The sequence below is a fragment of the Myotis lucifugus genome, unplaced genomic scaffold, assembly GCF_000147115.1.
Source record: "Myotis lucifugus unplaced genomic scaffold, Myoluc2.0 scaffold_5, whole genome shotgun sequence".
In the NCBI taxonomy this organism is placed as follows: domain Eukaryota; kingdom Metazoa; phylum Chordata; class Mammalia; order Chiroptera; family Vespertilionidae; genus Myotis; species Myotis lucifugus.
The window spans coordinates 5119960-5141468 of record NW_005871053.1 but is presented as its reverse complement, the minus strand read 5'-3'; the positions used below and the strand labels follow the sequence as shown (position 1 = coordinate 5141468).

At 42.0% G+C, this 21509-nt stretch overlaps 1 protein-coding gene across 1 annotated transcript in view; it reads right to left on the bottom strand.

Annotated features, from left to right (window-relative positions):
* Positions 1-1255: 1255 nt before the first annotated feature.
* The window catches only part of TTN (titin), a 278603-nt gene continuing 258349 nt past the window's right edge, over positions 1256-21509 (bottom strand). Inside the window, 21 exon segments of the mRNA XM_023743428.1 lie at positions 1256-2563; positions 2702-3004; positions 3528-3681; positions 3777-4465; positions 5384-5540; positions 5660-11586; positions 11711-12304; positions 12805-13110; positions 13225-13800; positions 14442-14741; positions 14858-15163; positions 15290-15874; positions 15979-16281; positions 16802-17104; positions 17580-17879; positions 17985-18272; positions 18393-18986; positions 19167-19448; positions 19532-19837; positions 20711-21016; positions 21144-21440. Coding sequence (XP_023599196.1) covers positions 2268-2563; positions 2702-3004; positions 3528-3681; positions 3777-4465; positions 5384-5540; positions 5660-11586; positions 11711-12304; positions 12805-13110; positions 13225-13800; positions 14442-14741; positions 14858-15163; positions 15290-15874; positions 15979-16281; positions 16802-17104; positions 17580-17879; positions 17985-18272; positions 18393-18986; positions 19167-19448; positions 19532-19837; positions 20711-21016; positions 21144-21440 — 13172 coding nt within the window. The 3' untranslated portion in view covers positions 1256-2267.

The window sequence follows — 21509 nt, the reverse complement described above, 5'->3', positions numbered from 1 at the left end:
TTATACAAGAGTCCCTGCTCTGGGCCCTGCTTTTGGGGACTCTGACTTAAGACAGTACTTGCTGAGTAAATTAATGAAGACCCAAGATCTTCTTTTGGAGAATAAAAATTGACAGTATGTTTGCTTCAGGCTTCAGCTTTGGCCACTTGTACTTACATTTAGAAGTAATTGTGCTTGTATTTACATTTGTAACTTGTGCTAATTAATTTGGGCAAGGAATCAACTTCAAAGGTTTACAATGACAATGATCTAATTGAAGTGGATAAATACAGATATTTTGGGCACTAGATACTTTATTATCAAGTATAGATCAATTGTTTTAAAAAGCACGGTACTATAGCATTTAAAACCAGTTCTTTAGCTTTGAGGGCTTTCATTTGTTTTATCTCAATTCAGAGCTGCAATAGTCAGTGTCAGGTGCACAATTAATCATTTTCCTTGAAGTTGTCATTTTCTCTTCACTACACTCCTTGAGGGACAAGGTTAGTATCATCTTATCTGTGTGTTGTTCGCTGTGGTGTCTAGCACAAAATATGGTAGCTGTTTAATATCTTTAATAGATTTTGTTGATTCAGTTCCCATAAAAATAATTTTCTTGATAAGTTTAGAAGATTTTATCTATTATTTTTTGTGTGAAGCCGCCTATTGTCTTCTCTAGCAGAAAGGTGTGGACAAGGAGCCTGGAATCCTGGTGACCCTTGAAGCCCTGGCAAAGGTCAGAGCTATGTACCCACTGTTTAGTCGAGACAATGGAAGCTGAAGCAACTTCCCCACCAGATAGTCATATAAATCCTTATTGATAAGATTGTCTGTCTGTTACTGGAACTTGCCTGCCTAAGGGCTATGGGTGGATCCCAAACTGAATAAAAGGATGGTGAGGCCTGAGCACAAGCGGAGTCCATCCTCTTAAGATGGGCTCTCGCCTGGCCCCCCAATTTCCAAATTATTATCTCTGGTCTCATCTCTTTCATTTGTGTGCGGCCCCTCTTCCAGATCCTGAACCCTGAACCACGCGGGACATGGGGGAACATACACAATTTTTCAGGGAGTTTTGTTAATTTTTGAGGATAAAATTATCCATGAAAATCATATCTATGCTCTAAAAATTATTGAATATATTCAGCACGATAATTTAAATATTTGCTTTAACGAACTTATGAACCCTGGAGCTATTTTGAACTTGAGTTGCTTTATTTGATAAAAGGCACATACCTCCCCCAACCCCAGAATTTCACAGAAAACAACCAACCACACGTTTTGAGGTGCAGATAGCTTGCTTTTATTTTGTTGTTACTATCTCCAGGAGGTCCAACAATTATAACTAACAATCGAATTTATACGTGCATGAAGAGAACTACATCAGATCGACATTTGGGGCAATTAGTAATGTTGTTTTTAGTTTAACGACAGCTTTGTTTTGTTTTTGTTCTTGTTGTTATCTTTGTGCTGTGGCTCATTGCTTAGTTGCCCCAGTTTTTCAGGGTAATTTAAATTTAGAGCTACCACACGAAGGCATTGGCTGCACCCCGGGACCTCCAAGAGTTGGCACTGCTCTGGCATAGGAATACCTGAATAGCTTGGTTAAATGAGGGGATGGCCAGGCGATGTTACTTTCCCAAGCTACCCAGGCACTCTCTATGGTCAGAGACAGTGTAAAATGAGCGAACAAAGTGCTGGCCGTTGCACTTTGCTCTGGTAATATTTAGGTCATGATAATTCTGAGTGTGACATCATCAGAGAAAATGTAAGACGTTAAAGTGTTGCTTACAGGAGGGTAAATGCAAACATCACCAATGCCTTACATTTCTGATTCAGTAGGTATCGGTGCACATGCCAGGTGATGCGCACAGCATTATCTTTTAGGTGGATAAGACATCTTCAATGGGGAATTTCTCAACCCACTGAGGCATACTTAGACATCAACGTTATGTTGAGGCACAAAGATTAAGTGTTGAGCAGGGTATTCGTTCCATAAGAAACTTTCTCCTACCAACAGGTAGTTTCAGAAATTACATTGTAAAATGTCATAAAATAATGGTACAAAACTTTATAACCGTTAATCCGGCTATATACAGTATGTACATGTCACTAGAAAATGCATAATATTCTTAGGTCAACAATTAGAAAAGGTTGAAATGCATATTTTGAACTTGGACTCATTTAGGTTGATACAAAACTACTTTTTTTCCTTAATATTTACAGATCAGAAAGATTAGTCCATGTGAATCGTTTGTGAAAGGTTAAGGAGGATGAGGGCGCAGGCCCTCTTAAATGGATCGAATATTTATATTCACAGTAGCGGAGTCACATCCAAATTCATTCCCTAAGCTCAGGGTATAAAGTCCACCGTCTTGTTTCTGTACGTCCATGATGATCAGAGTGGTCAGGTCCTCTGTGTTTTCAATGTGGAATCTCCCCTGGTCTTCATTTTGGATTTCTCTTCCACCACACGACCATGTTATTTCTGGGGTAGGCTCACCCGTAAAAGCACAGGCTACCGTTAGAACTTTGCCCTCATCAATGCTGATGTCAGAGGGAAGAGCTTCAATTTTAGGTGGAATTCCTTTATGGAACAGCAACAACAAAAACATGTTAGAATCACAGAAAAAAATTTCCATGTGCTTTCTACTGAATTGTATGAACTAAAGACTATATAGTGCTACTAGGCTTGTCAACCTCTACCAGTAATTTTATTGCTCACCTCGTATGCCTGCTTTAAGCATTTTACTACTCGAGCTCGCCAGTTGCGTCATACTAGATTGTCCCATAAAACTGCTGGAACTCATTCCTACAAAGGACTCTTGCATGGAGGACATGCTTTGGGCAGACATGCTTGCAAATTTCATTTCAGTCATGCTGCTAGCACTGCTGCTGCTGAAACTGCTGAAGGAGGCCTCCTGCTTAGACGCGGACATTTGGACGGACTGAGACGAGAAGCTTCCTTGCAAGCTCGTGTCATCACTTGTCTTCAATACTACCTCTCTGGGAGGTTCTTCCACTAGAGCTGTGGACCATAGCAGATACGGTGAACATCAATGACATCTGGGTAAGTTGTGACATCTGACACTGACTTACAGAAATGGCAAACTTAAACACCATACACGGAAACGTAACCCAAACAATTTGCTGTGGAAGCTTAAGCAAATACATACATACATACATACATTTGTCAAAAAGCTAGCCCAGTGTCTCCAAGAAATGAATCCTCATGTTTCTATCATCACATTACATGCAGGGACTAGAATCACTAGGAGAAAAATGATTAGTCATATAGAAAATAATGTATATATTGCGCATTCTGAAAAGAAATGGAACAGGGCAGTCAGTAGTTTTGCCTTGGAAGTTTCTGTTGAGCTGTAAAGAAACTGATTGTAAGAATGAATCCACACAGGAGGCCTGTGCCTCTTACCTATGCAATTTAATGAGGCTCCCGAGTCTGCTGTGATCAGAAAACAAAGGCAAAAGAATTTTTTTTTAAACACATAAAGGCCTTAAACAGATAAAGAAAATGGCAAAGATATACTTACGAAGGACTGTTAAGGAAGCAGTAGCTGAACATTGGCCACGGAAATTTTTGGCTTTAATGGTGTACTTCCCACTGTCACTTACTGACGCATTTCGGATTTCAAGAGAATATACATTTCTGGAGCGACTTACGCTGATATTTGAAGAAACAGAAACCTAAAAAGAAGGGAAAAAAGTGTTTCTTTGCCCTCTTCAGGAGTACATGTAGTATCTACAATTTTCTTCACTAATAAATTCACAATTAAACTTACCGGCAGGTTGTTTTTAAACCATTCGATTTCAGGAGAGGGCTCACCACTGATTTCACAAGAAAAGAGAACGCTTTGTCCTTCGTTAACATTTTGAGATCTGGGCTGTGAGATGAAGGCCGGAGCATCTGAGAGTTCTTCGCTCAGGCTCAAGTCGTACTGACACTTGACGATTCCTTGACTGGTTTTGCCAATGCAGGTGAGGATTCCCTGGTGTTTGTGACTGGCCTTCTTGATGGTTAGGGTCTGATCACTGCCCGAGACGCCGTATCTGTACTCCTCGGAGTTAGTGAGCTCTACTCCATTTAGCACCCATTTCACATCAGTGGCACCAGCAATGTTGGCTTTTAAAGTCACTTTCTGACCATCAGTTATGCTCATCTGACTAGAGAAGGCTTTAATTTCAACTTGAGTGCTGATTTCTTCCATTGCCTGGGATGCTTTGGTGACTTCTTCATGGACAATGGATTTTTCCAGGGAGGCGGCTTCTGACTTCTTGACTTTTTCAGAAATTGTAACCTTTGAAGCTTCCTCCGTGAGGGCTAACTTTTCTTGAGATTTCACCTCTGACTTCTTGATTTCTTCAGAGATTAAGGCTTTCTGGGAAATTTCCTCTTGGACAACGGCCTTCTGGGATGTAATTTCGGAAGTCTTTTGTGTAGATACTTTCTGTGTCTCAGTGTCTTTTACGGCTAAAAAAGAAACCTCTGTAAGGCAAACTTAATTGGAAAGAGGCCCCACCCTTTACTCCTGTACATTCTGCAAGTGAAGGACCACAAAGGAAACAGAGGCTGACTTCTGTGTGCAGTGTAGGTAATACCTAATGCTCTCTCAATGCCAATCGTGGCAAACTGCCATGCTTGACTTCTGAAATCAGTGTAATGATTCTTTAAACTAAACTGAAGACGATTTTTATGACTTAAGGGGAAAAAAGTCTTGCAAAGAATAGCCAAAGAATTTGGGAGATGTGTGTGTTTTGATGAATAAAAAATGAATTATATTTTAGAAGACTGAGATGACACCAAACTAATTTTAATGAGGAAAACTGATGTAGCTCTTTCATTAACTTAGCAAAAGTGAAGGTTTAGGGAAGAAATACCATTTTGTATATTCACTTGACTTTCTTCCTAAACATGTCTGGGAGCATACCACACACAGTTAGTTACTTCATATGTACTTTTATAAATTAATATTTTTATTGATTTTGAGAGAGAGAGGAAGGCAGAGGGAGAGAAAGAGAAAAAACATCAAATTGAGAGCAAAACATCAATCAGCTGCCTCCTGCACGTCCCCTACCAGGGATTGAGCCCCCAACCCGGGCATGTGCCTCAACTGGGAATCAAACCAGCAACATTTTGGTGCATGGCACGACCAACACCCAACTGTGCCACACTGACCAGGGCTTAATATGTACTTTTTTTGTGAATATAAAGGTATATGCTAACGTCAAATATGTGTATTTCTACATTTGTGTACAAATGGTATTCTGGAATTGGAGAACAGTTTCAATACTTTCTCATGGGTAGGTTTGTGTGTATAAGGAAGTGTTTAAAAATGTTACTTTAATATTGTTTTCTGGAAAGTGTTGGTAAGAACAAAAGCCAACCTACCTTTTATGGTTAATTTGCAGCTCGAGGACACAGATCCAGCTGAGTTCGTTACTGTACAAGTGTAAAGCCCGCTGTCAGAAGTGTCAGTCTTAAGAATTTCCAAGAAGAATCCTCCTTTGTCTTCAGAGAGTTTATATTTACCTCCCTGTGTAATAGCCTGTAGAATGCAAGTGGTTTGAGTTTTAAAAAGTGATTTAATTTTCAACTTTCTCTGGGAGATGGGGAAAAGGTTAGTTATTTAGAAGATAAAATTAAGAACAGTTAAGAACTGGTTACCTTTCCATCCTTTGTCCAGATGACAGTCGGCTGGGGTTCTCCAGTAACTTTAATGGAAAATTTAGCGATGCTGTCTGAAGAGACAGTTGTATCCTGCAGCCCAGTAACAATTACTGGCTTTGAGGATATTGGCTCAGGAGCTTTTGTTTCAGTTTTCTTGGTTTCTGTTGACTCAGCAGTTTTCTGAACTGATACTTTGGCTTCTGTTGACTCAGCAGTTTTCTGAGCTGATACCTTGGTTTCTGTTGACTCAGCAGTTTTCTGGGCTGATACCTTGGCTTCTGTTAACTCAGCAGTTTTCTGGGCTGATACCTTGGCTTCTGTTGACTCAGCAGTTTTCTGAGCTGATACCTTGGTTTCTGTTGACTCAGCAGTTTTCTGAGCTGATACCTTGGCTTCTGTTGACTCAGCAGTTTTCTGAGCTGATACCTTGGTTTCTGTTGACTCAGCAGTTTTCTGAGCTGATACCTTGGTTTCTGTTGACTCAGCAGTTTTCTGAGCTGATTTTTTAGTTTCCAATACGCTCGACACCTGCTCATGGATGCTCTTAAAGGCTTGTCCCGTGAATTGTAAGTTAGTTTTGGAAGTTCCACCTTCCCCAGAAATTTCACAAACGTATTCTCCGCAATCAGATTCAGTGAGGTTATGGATTTTGAGCTCATAGGTACCATCTGCTGAATAATGAAACTGGAAATGCCCATTTTCCTTCAGTTTCTTGCCATCTTTATACCAGGCGACCTCTTTTGCACATAATACACTACTTTCAACTGCACAGGTCAGCTTTGCGATGTCTTTAACAGCTTCTGCTTTCAGGGACTGAGATATCTTGGGTGGGGCAGAGACTGGTAGCGGCCCAACCTTCTCTGTTGCTGTGGGTTTTTTCTCTGTGGGTGATACGGCTTTTGGGGGAGAAGTTACCAGTTCTGGGGATTTCACTCGTTTTGGAGACTTAACTCCTTCTGGGGATTTCACCTGAGGCTCCGGGGATTTGACCTTCGGTGGTGAAGTCACAGCCTTTTCAGTAACTCTGGACTTCTGAATAGTCAGAGTGAACTGCGCTTCTTGCCTCCCTTCACTGTTTTCTACCACCACGCTGTAGCTGCCCTCATCAGAAGCCTGGACTGAAGAGATCTCAAAGGTGGACTTGTATTTCGTGGTGGTCACTTGGTGGCGGGTGGAAGTACTGATCACTTGTCCTCCACGCAGCCAGGTCACAGTTGGTACTGGCTCACCATCGGTGTCGCAAGAAAACCTTGCAGACTCTCCCTCAGAGACAGTTATGGACCTTGGCTTGGTTAGGATTCTTGCTTCCAAAGTGGACTTGATCTTTCTGTGTGTGGATTTTTCTTCCAGCGACTTTTCTTCTACTGCAGCCCTTTTCATTTCTGCAGATGCGTGGTGTTCATATGATGAGAGACTTTCCCTTGTCTCTGTCATCTGTGACTTCATTTCCCTGACTGAAGAAGAGGCTTCCATCTCAGATGTTCTCTTGAACGATGAAACCGCATATGCCTCTGTTTTGGTCAGGTCAGGGAAAAGGGACCGGGGGACATCCTCATCTCTGCGCCGGGAAGCGTAGGTGGTATAATCCCCCCCTGTTACATCCAAGGTCGCGTAGTCAGAAGCTTCACCTTTGTAGTTGGTGCACACAGCTCGATATGTTCCGCTGTCATCAATATGACAGTCTAGAATTTCCAGGGTCAGGACCCCACTCGTGTTGGTGTAATGAATCTTACTGCTCTCTTGGAGTTCTACACCATTATGGTACCATTTAACCTCGGCAGTTGGCTTAGACTGAACGTTTAGGATAAACCGGGTATTCTGGCCACAGGGTACCCTGTGGGAGCGCATTCTCAGCGTGATCCGAGGGGCATGGTCCAGCGTAAAAGGCTGCTGACTCAAAACTTCATACTTCCTTTCTGATGTCTTCTGAGTCTTTAAAGCTGCCTTCATGGACTCATACCTGGAAAAGATATCAAATCTTGCCGACCTCTCAAATCTTGAGAGTGATCTCTCACTAGAGACGGGGCTGGGGGAACGCGGGCGAGTTCTCTCTGGAGTGGGAGACCTTCTCTCTGTGTCATCTTCGTATTCCTCAGCTGGTTGTGGATGTGATCGGATCAGTTCAGACACTGGCCTCATTAACTCAATGTAAGTTGGAGACAGGGAGCGCCGTCGTCTCAGAAGTCTCGACACAGATGAGGATGACTCTCTTTGGGCACGTTTTGTGAGTTCGTATTCTTCCTCAATTTCTGTGATTTCTGTCACTCTTCTCTGTTGCTTTGATTTCTTTCTAGACTTTTGTTCCTTCGACATGTGGTCAAGCTCGCTTTTGTATTCTGAGAGACGATGGGTGGTTGTAACCGGGCGAAGCAACTCTTCGTCCTCCTTCTCAGCCATGATTCGCTGCCGTTGTTTGGGCTGCCTGTAGGAGGCCTGGGCGTGCCGTTCCCGCAATTCTGCATAACTTGTACTAGTGTCAGCCTTGGTTGGGATGTGATAGGTTGAGTATCTGAAGTCTTTTCTTGTTTCCTCCACCTTGACATGAGCCTGTGGGGAAGAGTAACGCAGACTAGAAAGCTCAAAACGTGGAGGGCTCCGGCTTGGGGGTGAAGCTGAAAAACCTAATTCAAGCTCCTCTTCAAGACGCAGCCTCTCTTCCTCCGTTCTTTTCATCGCTAAGTAGTCATCAATGGGAAGGAGTAATTCTTCATCTGAGATGTCACCAAGGGAACGTCTTCTAGGTCTGTAGTAGAAGGCGTAGTCAGGAGAAGGTGTACGCCGGCGGGCTGGCCTCACTATTTCAAGGTCATCTTGGGTCAATTTGGGAATGCGCCATCTGGGTTTGTATTGATCCGTAAAGCGTGGAAGAGGCGTCACATAGAACTGTTCCCATCTTGAAAGGCGGATGCGCTTTTGTCTTTTCTGTACAATTCTGTCAATTTTCCCAGGCATTTCAAATTGATCACGTATCTTTTTGTACCATTTCATGTCAGACATAGGCACAAACTGTTTAATGCGTTGATCTTCTTCTATGACGGTCCGCTTGTGCTTGCGTGGCTCTGGTACTTCATAGGGCATTCGGAGTTTTCTCTCCTCTTTCTTTTCTTCGGTCTCGAGTCGGAATTCTCCCTTTACGGTCTTGGTGCTTACAGCTGGTTTGTAGAGGATGGCAGCTTCTCTCAGAGCCTCTTGGGCTACCTGTGTCAGTGGCACAGATTCCTTTCCAGAAAGAATTTCAGCCATTCTTATTGTCTTGTCAATTTGCTTCTGTACGTGTCTTTCACGCTCCTCTTTACTCTTGAATTCTTGTTTGACGTACCTCAAGCGCTCCACTTGTAAGTGAGCCTGGCAGCTGGTGGATCCAGCTGTGTTTGTGGCTGTGACCCTATAATAACCAGTGTCTTCAGGCAAAGTATCCCGGATGTGCAAAGCATAATAATCCAAGCCTTCGTGGATAATTTCAATGGTAGGCCCAAGGGACAGTGGCTGACCATCTTTCTCCCATTTTAATGTTGGCGGGGGGATGCCAGAAACTCTGATCTCAAAGCTGACACTCTGGCCTTCTTGGCATTCTGCATTTGCCAGTAGCCTTTTGAACATGGGTCTTAAGGTTGTATCTGCTGGAGGTGGGTGTGGGGTTACAGTCAGTTTTGCTTTACAGCTGTCCTCACCGTATTTGTTTCTTGCCACAATAGCATATTCAGCATCATCATCTGTTGTTACACTGTTGATTGTTAATTGGTAAAGACCCTTGTCAGACTCAAATGTGTATTTCTTGTCATCATCACCTGGTTTGATTTTCTGACCTGATTTGTACCATGTTACACGAGGCTCTGGGTGGACAGTAATAGTTACTCCAAATCGGACGTTTTCACCCACATAAGCTGTCTTGTTATAGAGAGGCAGGGTAAACTCTGGTGGCCTTTCCAGGAGTCTCATGGTATCTGTTCTGCGCTTCATTTTCTTCATGGTTCTACGGAAGTAATAGTCATAAACTTCTCTCACACCTTTAACAAACAGCTCTGCATAAGAACTGTCTTCACCGTAGTCATTGACTACTTTGCATCTGTAGGTGCCGTCGTCGAATTTGGTAATGTCTTTGATGTACATGGTAGCCACTCCATCTTCATAGGTGATTTCGTATTTCTCACTGTTCTCCAGCTGTCTGACACCAAAGTACCAGGTCACTTGGGTAGACTGGTCATAATTTTCAATTTTGCAGACATACTTGACATATCCTCCTTCTTCGCCAACTGCATGCATTATCTGCCCAGAAATCGGGCCAATTTCAATGGATGCCACTTTAACTTTAGCAACGCTCACTCCCTTCTGAGATCGAATTGCACCACCACAGGAGATTCGGGCTGCTGACACAACCATGTTGAGGTCTTTCTTGATCAGAGTGTGGTAGTATCGCCGGTGTTTTAATGTTCTGATAACTTTAGTGCTGACTCTTTCTATCTTCTGCTTCAGCCATGGGTGCTGGAGCGCTTCAGACGCTGTCATGCGAGATTTTCTCTCTTTCACTAACAGCCGGTCAACAAAATCCATGGCTTCGAGGCTGATCTCTTTGAATGCCTCCTCATCAAAAGTATATTCGGCATTCCTGATGTTCTCAATCATCTGTTGGTTAGTTTCAGCCAGGAATGGATTGATACCACTCAACAGCACATATACCAGTGTTCCAAGTGACCACATGTCTGTGGCGGTGCTGACAACATCATGCTGGTGGACTTCAGGCGCGTAGTACTCAGGGGCAGTGAACAGAAGCCTGAAGTTGTCCCCTGGCTTCAGCTGACGGGCTTGACCAAATTCTATGATTTTAATGACGGAGCTTCGTCTTGTTTGGTAAATGATATTTTCGGGTCTAATGTCAAAGTGTCCAATACTCTGACTATGTAAGAACTCAAGAGCTTCGCAGACCTGGCGAACATAACTTACAATTTCTCTTTCAGTAAGTTCAAAAGCACTGGTGTTAATGCGTTCAAATATGTCAAGTCCTGATATGAACTCAAAGATCATAACTAATTCTTCCATGCTTTCAAATGATTCATGGAGGTACAAGATGTTTCTGTGCCTAGCAATATTTAGAATGGAAATTTCCTTCTTTACCAAAACCTGATCGGTCCCTTTGACTTTCACAAATTTAGCCATGTATGTCTTTTTTGAGGATGTTTCAACACAACGGTGGACGATTCCAAACTGACCACGCCCAAGATCTTCAGCAATCATATATTTCTCATAGAGTTCCTTGGTTGAAGAATGAGATGCTTTAGTCATGGAAACTTCCATGGTTTCATCTACCTCTTCATCATAGTTCATAGCTCTGGTCTTATCTTCTTTGGTTACGGTTGGTTCTGAAGGCTCAGAAGGCTTGCTCAGGCCAAATTTATTTTCAGCTATTACACGGAACTGGTAACTTGTTTTTCCAAATAAGTTGATCACTGTATAACGTGTTTCTCGGGCCTGTCCTACACGGAGCCATCTTTCTGCAGTCGTTGCACATTTTTCAATAATGTAGTTGGTGATTTTGCTGCCACCGTCAGTAGCTGGCTCAGTCCAGGTTAAGTTGACAGAATCTCGTGAGACGTCACTAACTTTGACTCCTCTGGGTGGGTCAGGAACATCAGCCACATCCAGTTCAACGGTCTTCTGATCAATTCCAAACCTGTTTTTAGCACAGACCACATAGAAACCAGCATCTTTTCTCTCCACTCCATTGGGGAAAACAAGTGATGTGAAAGATCTTGTGACAATAACTTGGTAGTGGCCATTATTGTCGATGAGATCTTGTCCTTTCTGCCAGGTGATCACGGGATCTGGTTTGCCACTGAAAGGGATCTTGATGCTGATCACCTCACCTCGGAGAGCATGAACAGCTCCCATGCCCTCAAGAGTTTTAGGCAGGTGTATCTTAGCCGGGACTGTATCAGAATAAAAGGAAAAAGAATATAATTTAGAAACACCTAACACTATGTAAGTGCAACAACCCCCCTCCAATTAATAGTGTCATCCAGCACCAAACTTATGTTTACTAATTTCTTTTACCTTCCACTTCCAAGGAGGCAGTGCCAGACACTGATCCCCCTTGGTTGGTAGCTCTGACTTGGTAAACTGTGGCATCGTCATCCGTGACACTTGCAATAATGAGCTGATGGTAGCCACCCTTAAACTCTTGAATCCTGTACTTTAATCCATCTGCAATGAGTTCTTTGCCTTGTCTGTACCATTTCACAATAGGTTTTGGATGGCCAGTCACTTTGCAGACCAAAGTAGCATTGCTCTGATATCTGACGTTTAGATTTCTAAGTTCCTCTTTAAAGTGTGGTGCCTGAATCGGGACATCAGATTTGGGAGTGACAGGTTCTGATATTTCACTCCATTCGCTTTCCCCACCTAGGTTTTCACACTTCACACGGAACTCATATTCAAGACCTTCAATAAGGTTTTGCACTGAGAAGACAGTTTCTCGAATTTCTTCTGTTGTCACCGCAATCCATTTATTCTGCTTCTTCTCACGCTTCTCAAGGTAGTAATTTCTAATCTTTGCACCGCCATCACTGGCAGGTGGCTTCCAAGCCACAACACAAGACTCTTTCGTGACAGCAGAAATAGTTGGCTGGCCAGGAGCACTCGGCTTTTCTATTTAAAGCAAATAGACAAAAAGGATTTGAGTCATGAGGTGAAACAAGCAGCTTTATTAAAAGCTGATTAAAAAAAATAAAATGTGATAAATTCAAAGTTCTATTAAGAATAGCTATTACAGAAAAATGAATGGATTAGTTTGTGCTAAGGAACTAACAAAACACAAAGTTCCTTTTTAAAGAAGGGATAGGGTATATACATGGGTGGGCAAAAGTAAGTTTATAGTTGTGAGTATGCAGAGTTTATTCTTATAATTTATTAATTACTATGTTATTTTCCATATAAACAACTGTAAACCTACTTTTGCCAAGCCCGTATTTGTCCTTTTAAATATGTAAAAGTTCAAGTGAGATAAAAGGTTCTTGTGCTTTACCTGAATTTTTGCTATTTCCTTCCAAAATTTATTTCTGTTACAAAGACTTTTATGTGAAGATATTTTTATGTAAAGAATTTTGCCATGTGAAGATTGTAGCGGTTGTACAAGAGGCTGTACTCACCAAATGGACTCTTAATGATCACAACTGAGGGGACCTCTAGAGGGTTACTGATGCCAAAAGTGTTCTGAGCCGAAACCCGGAAGTAGTAGCCAGCATTTTCTGTGAGGTTCACAATTCTACAGGTTGTCACTGAGATGGCTGAAGACACCAATTGCCATTCAGCCCCTTCCTTGGCCTCACATTTCTCCACCACATAATTGGTGATCCAGGAGCCTCCGTCATCTTCTGGTGGCTTCCAGCTGATCACTACCGAGTTCTTTAATAGAGCTTCAATCACAATGGGTCCTGTAGGTTTGTCTGGTTTATCTGTTGGGGGGAAAATACAATAGTAGTGGTTTTTGTGGTGTGTCTCCCAAGAGCTTTTCCCCTTTAAAAATAAAAAAACAAAAACACAAAACACTGAAAATGAAAATAAAATACCTTGTATTTCCACATCAAGGGTGGCATCAACTGTTCCGAAAACATTGCTGAGCTGAACTTTGTATTTCCCAGCATGAGTCTTCCGCTGGACATTCTTCATGACGAGATGAGTGTAGTGCTCAGTGTTTTCAATAGCAGTGTTTTCTGAGTTTTGCAGAAGTTTCTGGCCATGGAACCAAGTGATGGCAGGTACTGGACGACCAATGTACATAACATGAAGTCGAAGTGTTGAGCCCACAGCACCATAGTATTTCTCTTTCAGTGGGTAACCAGGATGGAACTGTGGTGTTGCTTGCAGGAGAAGCTTACTACTGGTTTCTGTCTCTCCAACCTCATTAGTAGCTATGCAGGTATAAACGCCTTCATCTTCTTGTTCATCTGTCATCACTGTCAGCGTATGTGTGCGTCCATCTGAAGACATTTTGTACTTCCGGCTTTGCACCAGCTCCTTACCAAATCGGTACCATTTAATGTCAGGAAGAGGCCTTCCAAGGATCTGGCATGAGAGTTGAGCAGCTTCACCCAATTTGGTGGTAACATCCTCCATTTCTTTGCGTACTCCTGGGGCCTCTCCAGCTGAAGGATGTGAAAGATAATATTAATGCATATTGTTACTACTAATTCTATAATCCTTTGTCCTTGTATATCAGGAATTTAAAGTGTTGTTATTGACTAACACTTTATTAGACACCATGATTTACATGCGTCTAATGCTTAAAAACTCTTTGCAGTGATTTTGCTGGGTTCATATGGAAAACAGGGATTCAGTGAGGACATTATTATGCAGAGTGATTTTTCTCTTTATAATTGGGAGGTATTAATTACGCATAGAGTTTTGGGGAAATAGGAATTCTCTTTATAAGTCTGTAGTATCTTTGCCCCTACGTAGGTTCACTGAAGTTGGGTACATTTGTTAACCCTTCAAGTCTTGTTAGAAACTATAAAAAAATACAACCCATTGCATTCGAGGGAGATCCTATTCCAGGATTGTGTTCAGTTCACTGCACCTAACATCTACTGGGGTTATGTGTTTAGAATGGCTTCCCATAGAACCTACCCACTACGCCCTGTGTGTGCATATGCCAAAGTGAGTGATCCTTTCCATACATTTGCTCCCCAATAAAGCTTTCTGGAGATCTACTTAGTTTAGAAGAAGAATTAGCCTTAACATGTTACTTAGTTTGTAAATCATAGGCAGAGAACTAATGGCTACTTACATGTTAGTTTTGTCTTTACAGACATAGTAGTTCTTCGAGGTCTGCTAAGCCCAGCCTCATTCTCAGCAAAAACCCTGAATTCATATTCAGTAGCTTCCAGCAAACCCCCTATTGTGATTTGCCTGTCCTTGATGCGGTCCTTATTGCTCTTCTTCCAGGCACTGTCTCCAGATTGTCGGTATTCAACCCAGTATCCAAGGATATCTTTGCCACCATCACATTCGGGTTTCTCCCACTGTAGAGTGACACTATCTCTGGAGATTGAAAGAATCTCAAGTTCTCCAGGTTGACTTGGCTTATCTGAAATAGTTTAAAACAATTGAAAAGAGAATCAACTATACTGTTGAAATAAAAGGAAAAACCCAAAGATGGCTTGCCCCTTTGATGTTAACCGCTTCAAAAAAACCTCTCCTTACCAAATGGATCTTTGCAAATAATTGGTTCAGAAGCAGGGCTGGTCTCACTTAGGCCAACATCATTCTGTGCTATGACTCGGAACTGATATTCAGCATCAGGAACGAGCCCCGTCAGGGTGTACATTGTGGTCGTTATCTGAGTCTTATTGTGCCTGACCCACTTGTCAGTTGATGTCTCCTTGCGTTCGATGTAGTAGCCTGTAACTCGAGAACCACCATCGTCTTTGGGCCGGGACCAGGACAGGCTGACAGAACTCTTGGTCACATCGAGTACTTCTGGAGGATTGCTTGGAGGCTCTGGAGGATCTAAGGATATAAGTAGAAAACACACATGTGTTAGGGTATAGTGCCAAATCTCGTCAGCGGATGGCTTCATTTAAAAACAAGAGTACCGAAAGAATTTTCAAAGGTTGTGGTTGGAAGAGCACTTACTTAGTGGTGTTTTTGGTATGACTGGTTCCTCGGATTTTAAGGGTTTGCTGATACCAAACTGGTTTTCTGCTGAAACGCGGAAGTGGTATTCCACATTTTCTTTGAGGCCTTTTACCACCAGAGATGTACCTCGGACTCTGGAATCAATGGTATACCAGGCGGCTTTAGGCACTTCTCGTCTCTCAAGGATGTAGCCTAAGATGTCGGCACCACCATCATCGGCAGGGGGTCTCCAGCTGACCCTTACAGAGCGAGCTTGTATGTCATCATATTCAAGTGGCCCTTCTGGAGTGTTAGGAATTCCTATCACCTTGACCTTGATGTAAACAGCCTTCTTGCCACATTTGTTTTCCAGAACCAGGTCGTACGAGCCAGAATCATCCCTGACTGCTTCTTTGATGACAAGCTCAGTGTGTGTTTCAGAGGTTGCAATCATGGCACGCTTACTAATATCTTGGCCTTCTTTGGTCCATTTACATATTGGGTATGGTTTTCCTTTGATTGGAATGGTAAGTCTGATGACTCCACCTTGTCTTACAAAGAGACCCTCCTGGTATCTTTCATCAAGTTCAACATCAGGATGTTCTGGAAAAAAAAGTAGGTTGCAATTATCTTTGTGTGCAGGAGTGGGGAGGGGAGGGGAAATAAATCTTAAGGCAATTATAGAAGAAAGTGATTGTGTATCTTACCAAGCATTTCAGTGATTTTGACTGTTCCTGGTACCTCAGCAGGCTCTCCAGGTCCACCAGCGTTACAAGCGAGGATACGGAATCTGTATTCAGCGCCCTGAGGTAGGTGTGTTAGAGTATATTCCCGAATCTTGGTTGGGGTGGTATTACATTTGGTCCATTCATGTTGATCTACTTTCTGCATTTCAATCAAGTAGCCTGTGACTTTAGATCCGCCTTCGTCTTCTGGAGGGCTCCAGGCCAGGGAAACGGACGTCCTGGTTGTATCAGTAACTCTCGGGTTTTGTGGCTTTCCTGGAGGAGCTGGGAATAAGAATGAGATCACAACAACAAACTTGTTAAAGTTGTTGAAAGTTGAAAATCATTTGTGCCACCTAACAAATCCACTGAGTGTGGAAACATGGATTATTAGCATTACAATATTTTCTGTTTTGTAAAAATTTCATGTTTTTTCCTTTGTCTTAAATATGCTTTATTTACAATTACTATTCCTATCTCGAATTTATCATCAGTTTTTAAAGTGCTTTCAAAAATATTAACTTGCTTACAATTTTTACCTGGAGTCCCATTTTAAAGAGGGGAAAATAGGCTCAAGAGAAGAAAGAGGGGAAAATAGGCTCAAGAGAAGACTATAAAAGTTATTTGACAAAAGCTCCTAGGGGCGAGAGTAGGGAGGGGATTGACGACAAAGGGATGCAAGCAAGTTTTTTGAGCTGATGGAAATGTTCCGCATTTTGATTGTGATGGTGGTACATTTCAGAAGGGTGAATTTTACTACATCAAATTATACCACAATAAACGTGACTTATACAAAATGTATTACCAATTGGATCCATGGCAACGATGGGTTTAGAAGGACGACCCGGTTTTCCAGTCCCTCTCACATTAATGGCCGTGACACGGTGTTCATATTCTAAGCCTTCAATAAGGCCAGTGGAACGGTACCGCGTCATCGTCACTGGTACTTTATTTACACGGACCCATCGTTCTGCTCTCACTTCTTTGCGCTCCACAATATATCCGGTCACTTGGGAGCCACCATCGTCTTCTGGTGGGTACCAAGTGAGTGTCATGCCATCACGGGAGACATCAAATATCTCCAATGTTTCTGGAGGTCCAGGAATACCTGCAGCAAGAAAAGGTGACGCAATATTGGCAATATGAATAAATTAAAGACTCATATATTTGTACCAGTGTGTTACCTTTTTAAATGGTGTATAAGACACCTGTGGCTCTTTTTCCAATCTTTTCATTTTTTTTTTTTTTACTTTTCTTGCTGTTCCTCATTTTCTTATATTTTATAAACATTTATTGAGCATGCATTCTTTCTCCCACTTTACCAGAACCAGCCTGTCCTTCCTTTCTTCCCTCCCTCTCTTCCACTTATCCCTCTCTCCTCTCCTCCTTTTTTTCTTTCATTAAAACAAAAATCTAACCACGTTGAAAACCTCCAAGAAAAGGGGAGTTAGAAACCTTAGGACGACCCTGGGTTAATTTTGTGACCTATTTTTACTCACATCAGGACACATTAAAAACAGATTCCTTTTTGTTAACATTCAGAATCAGAGGAGGGGAGAATGGAGGAAGGGTCCAAGACTTACTGATGCTGCTGCGACATTCTATGATCTCCGACTGCAAGTAAGAGCCAATCCCGAAGCGGTTGGTTGCGGCCACACGGAACACATACTCGTTTCCTTCAGTGAGTCTGGTGAACTTAAATGTCGTTCTAGTCACTGATTCAGACACTGGCAGCCATCCTGGACGGTGGGCATCACGTTGTTCTACCACATAACCACTCAATGGAGCACCGCCATCCAATTCAGGTGCTTCCCAGGAAATGGTAACTGAAGTATCCTCAATTTCATCAATCTTGATAGGCCCAGTTGGTGGACCAGGCTTGTCTATGAAAGAAAAAGAAATCCAGGGAATTAATTTTCACTTCAAATCAAAATTGGGTGACTGAATGTCAGCAACAGTTTGCATGTGTCTTTGTTACATGTCCTTACCAAGGATGATAACTTTAATGGTCTCTGAAGTAGTTCCAGTTACATTTTTCAATTCAAGTGTATATTCTCCGGTATCTCTGATAGTGGTCTCACGGATGGTTAATTTTGCTACTTTTGTCTGAGTTTCAACTGTGATACGCTCTGATTCTTTTAGTTTAGAACCAGCAAAGAACCATGAAGCAGCAGGAGGTGGACGACCAGCGATAGGTATCACCAGCTCTACTGGTCTGCCGGCTGGGACATGGATGGTCTTTTGAGGCATCGTAGAGAGATCAATTGTTGGCAACACTATGAGAAAGAAATGAGGCATTTGTTCTTAAGCATTATTTCTAAGGACACAGTGAAATGATTTCTGAATGTTTTATTTTACTTTACTATTAGTGCTATTTTTGGCAATTGGGTACATACCTCTGAGATCTTGTATAGTCACGGGTGTGATGATCTCTCTTGGTTCTGACACACCTTTCTCATTTTGTGCCCTTACTCTAAATAAGAACTGTTCACCTTCATTTAGGGAAACAACAGTGTGCTCTAGGACTGTGGGTTTTAATGTAACAACCTTCATCCATCTGTCAGTGCCAGCTTTGGAGGCCTCAAGAACATATCCAGTGAGTCGGCTACCGCCATCATAGAGTGGTTTTTCCCAGGCAAGGGTAACAGTTGACTTGGTGACATCGACCACTTCCAGTTTCGTAGGCACCAAAGGCACTTCTGAGACCAGCACTGCATCAGATGTTTCACAAGGCTCTCCAATGCCATAAATATTTTCTGGCAACACTCTGAAATAGTACATGATTCCTTCTATAAGTCCAGAAATTCGGTAAACTGTCTTGCTGCATTTGGTAGTTACTGTTTTGAATGCTCTCATGGCAGCTTCACGCTTCTCAATAATGTAGTTGTTGACTGGAGCTCCACCATCAATTGTGGGGATTTCCCAAGTAATGGTCACAGAATCTCTTGATACTTCCTTAACTGTCACTGAAGGACAGGGACCGGGAGTATCTAAAAAGTAGAATGAAAGATCCATAATTCTTATTTGCCTGATTGGTTGATAGATTTTCTTTTTTGCCAGAAAATACACTTAACATAGTTTCTCTCTAGAGAGGTGACCAATCATAGGTCAAGATGTATCTTTTTAGAGACTCTACTCACAACATCATCAATTTTCAGACTAATACTTACCATATACTTTAACAAGGACTGTTGCTGATTTTTTGCCAGATTGATTTTCGGCTTCAATGGTGTATTTTCCAGCATCATACCGGTTAACTTTATCCACGATAAGTAAAGAGTAGCTGTCAGTGGTGTCAATAATTGCCCGGTTTGCAAGGTCAATACCCTTCTTGCTCCATGTTATGACAGGAGGTGGTCTTCCAGATACAGACACCATCAGGCGTAATGAGGCACCAGCTCTGATGGTCACAGTCTTCTTTAAATCGTCTGCAAGCTCAAGATCTGGTATTTCTGGAAAGTAAAAGTCAAAACTTAATTACTTCATGAACAGGTGAGATGAGAAAATAATTCACCTAAAAGTTTATGATAAATACCTAGTCTTTCCACAGGCTCAATTTCGGCAATTGACTCGCTGTATTCGCTCATACCCTTCACATTCACAGCAGCAACTCTGAAGGAGTATTTCTGGCCCGTTTTAAGGTCTACCACCGTGAATTCAGTATTTCTTATTGTGGCATTGGTATGCACACGGTACCACTGCTCAGTGTCCTTCTCTTGCATCTCAAGAACGTATCCTATGATGTCAGCGCCACCATCATACATGGGCTTGGTCCATGCCAAACTAATGCTGTGCTTGGTGGTATCTACAACTCTTGGAGCAGAAGGTGGTCCAGGGGTATCTATAGGATTTTAAAAGAGGGATGCAGATGTTATATAAATAAGAAAGCTTTGAGATTTGTATTTTTGGTTTTCAAGAGTCACAAAGGCATTATTTTTTGTTGTCCACACCCACCAAGATAATTTTTGTAACTGGCCTTTTCTGATATTATAGGAAAGCACTGTCTGCTATATTATCACTGTTATTATTATTATTTTTAATAATTAACTTCTTTGGAAAGGTAGATGTTCCTTTCCTGCTACTTTGGCTTGCTATGCTGTGTTCTAGCTAAGCTCACTGTGTAAAGTATCCATTCTCAGGGACTTTCTTTTAGTTGCTCAGCTTTCACAGGGTTAATATCATTTGTCTCCTCTACAGGTGACAATGAATACAGGAATCAGTTTCTTCTATATCCCCTATTCAGCTCTAACGATTTATTCCTTAGTTCTTGGACTCTAACTCTACACAGTGATTTGCTACTTCCTTTTGAAGCCCTTGGGACAATTATTTTGTTGGGTACTTATTAAAGTACTAGAAACCATGTTCTGCTAAGCCTCTGCTTAAAAGAGAAACTGTCTTCTTTCTTGTCAGTAGCTGTTATCACTACAATGCATTTTCTCAATTCGTTAGAAAATTTATAAAATACACCTTTGTAGTATACTTTTTTTCATAGATTGGAAAACACTGCAACAATTTTCAACTATTGCTAACTTAACAGAAGTAATAGTTAATTTGTTTTCTGATTTAGACTATATTTAAAACCCTTCTAATAAGCATATGCTTTTGTAGACCATTCACAAATTCTGCAAGTTCCTGGAAGTGGCATTTTGGAAAATTATTTATAATATGGTTTTGGTAGGCATTAGGTTTATGTAGTAAGATTCTTGGAACTCACATGATGGCTCTCTGCAGGAGATGAAGTTGGAAGCCTCGCTGGGTTCACTGTTGCCAGCAGCATTCACTGCCGTTACCCGGAACTGGTAAGCACAACCTTCCATCAGGCCAGTCACCTTCAGTCTGGTATCATACACCACATAGTCTTTGTTGACACGTGTCCAACGCAAGCTCTTCTTCTCACGTTTGTCCACTAGGTAGTTGCTGATCTCATTGCCACCATCAGATTCAGGTTTTAGCCACTGAATAATGATATGCTCTTTGCCAGCCCCAACTTCTTCAGGTATGCCAGGTTGCGATGGAATAGCTGTTTACATTTTTATGAAAATAGGATAATCAGAATTGCACTAAGTCGCCATTGATAAGACTATCCTCCTCTCCCCTGAGCCCATTACATTTCAACTACCAAGTTGCTTAAAAGTGTTAATACTCACTGAATGAGTTTCTGGCTACAATTGGCTGTGTTTCAGCAGGCACACCAGGGCCATATTTGTTTACTGCCCGCACTCGGAATATGTATTCATTGTTCTTGATGAGTCTGGTAACCACATAGGATAGGGTTGGGCATTCGCCCTCAACAATCACCCAGTTGAGCCTGCTGGTCTCGCGCCTTTCCACAATGTAGTGAGTTATTGCTGCTCCTCCATCCTCCTGAGGAAGGCTCCAGGCTAACGTGCACTTCTCCTCCGTCACTCTGCTGACGGTGAGATTTCCACATGGGCCAGGGGTATCTGAAACAGGTGTAATGACAAATAGTGATGAAGATCTTTCCTTCTGCTCACCATTGAAAATGCTATAAA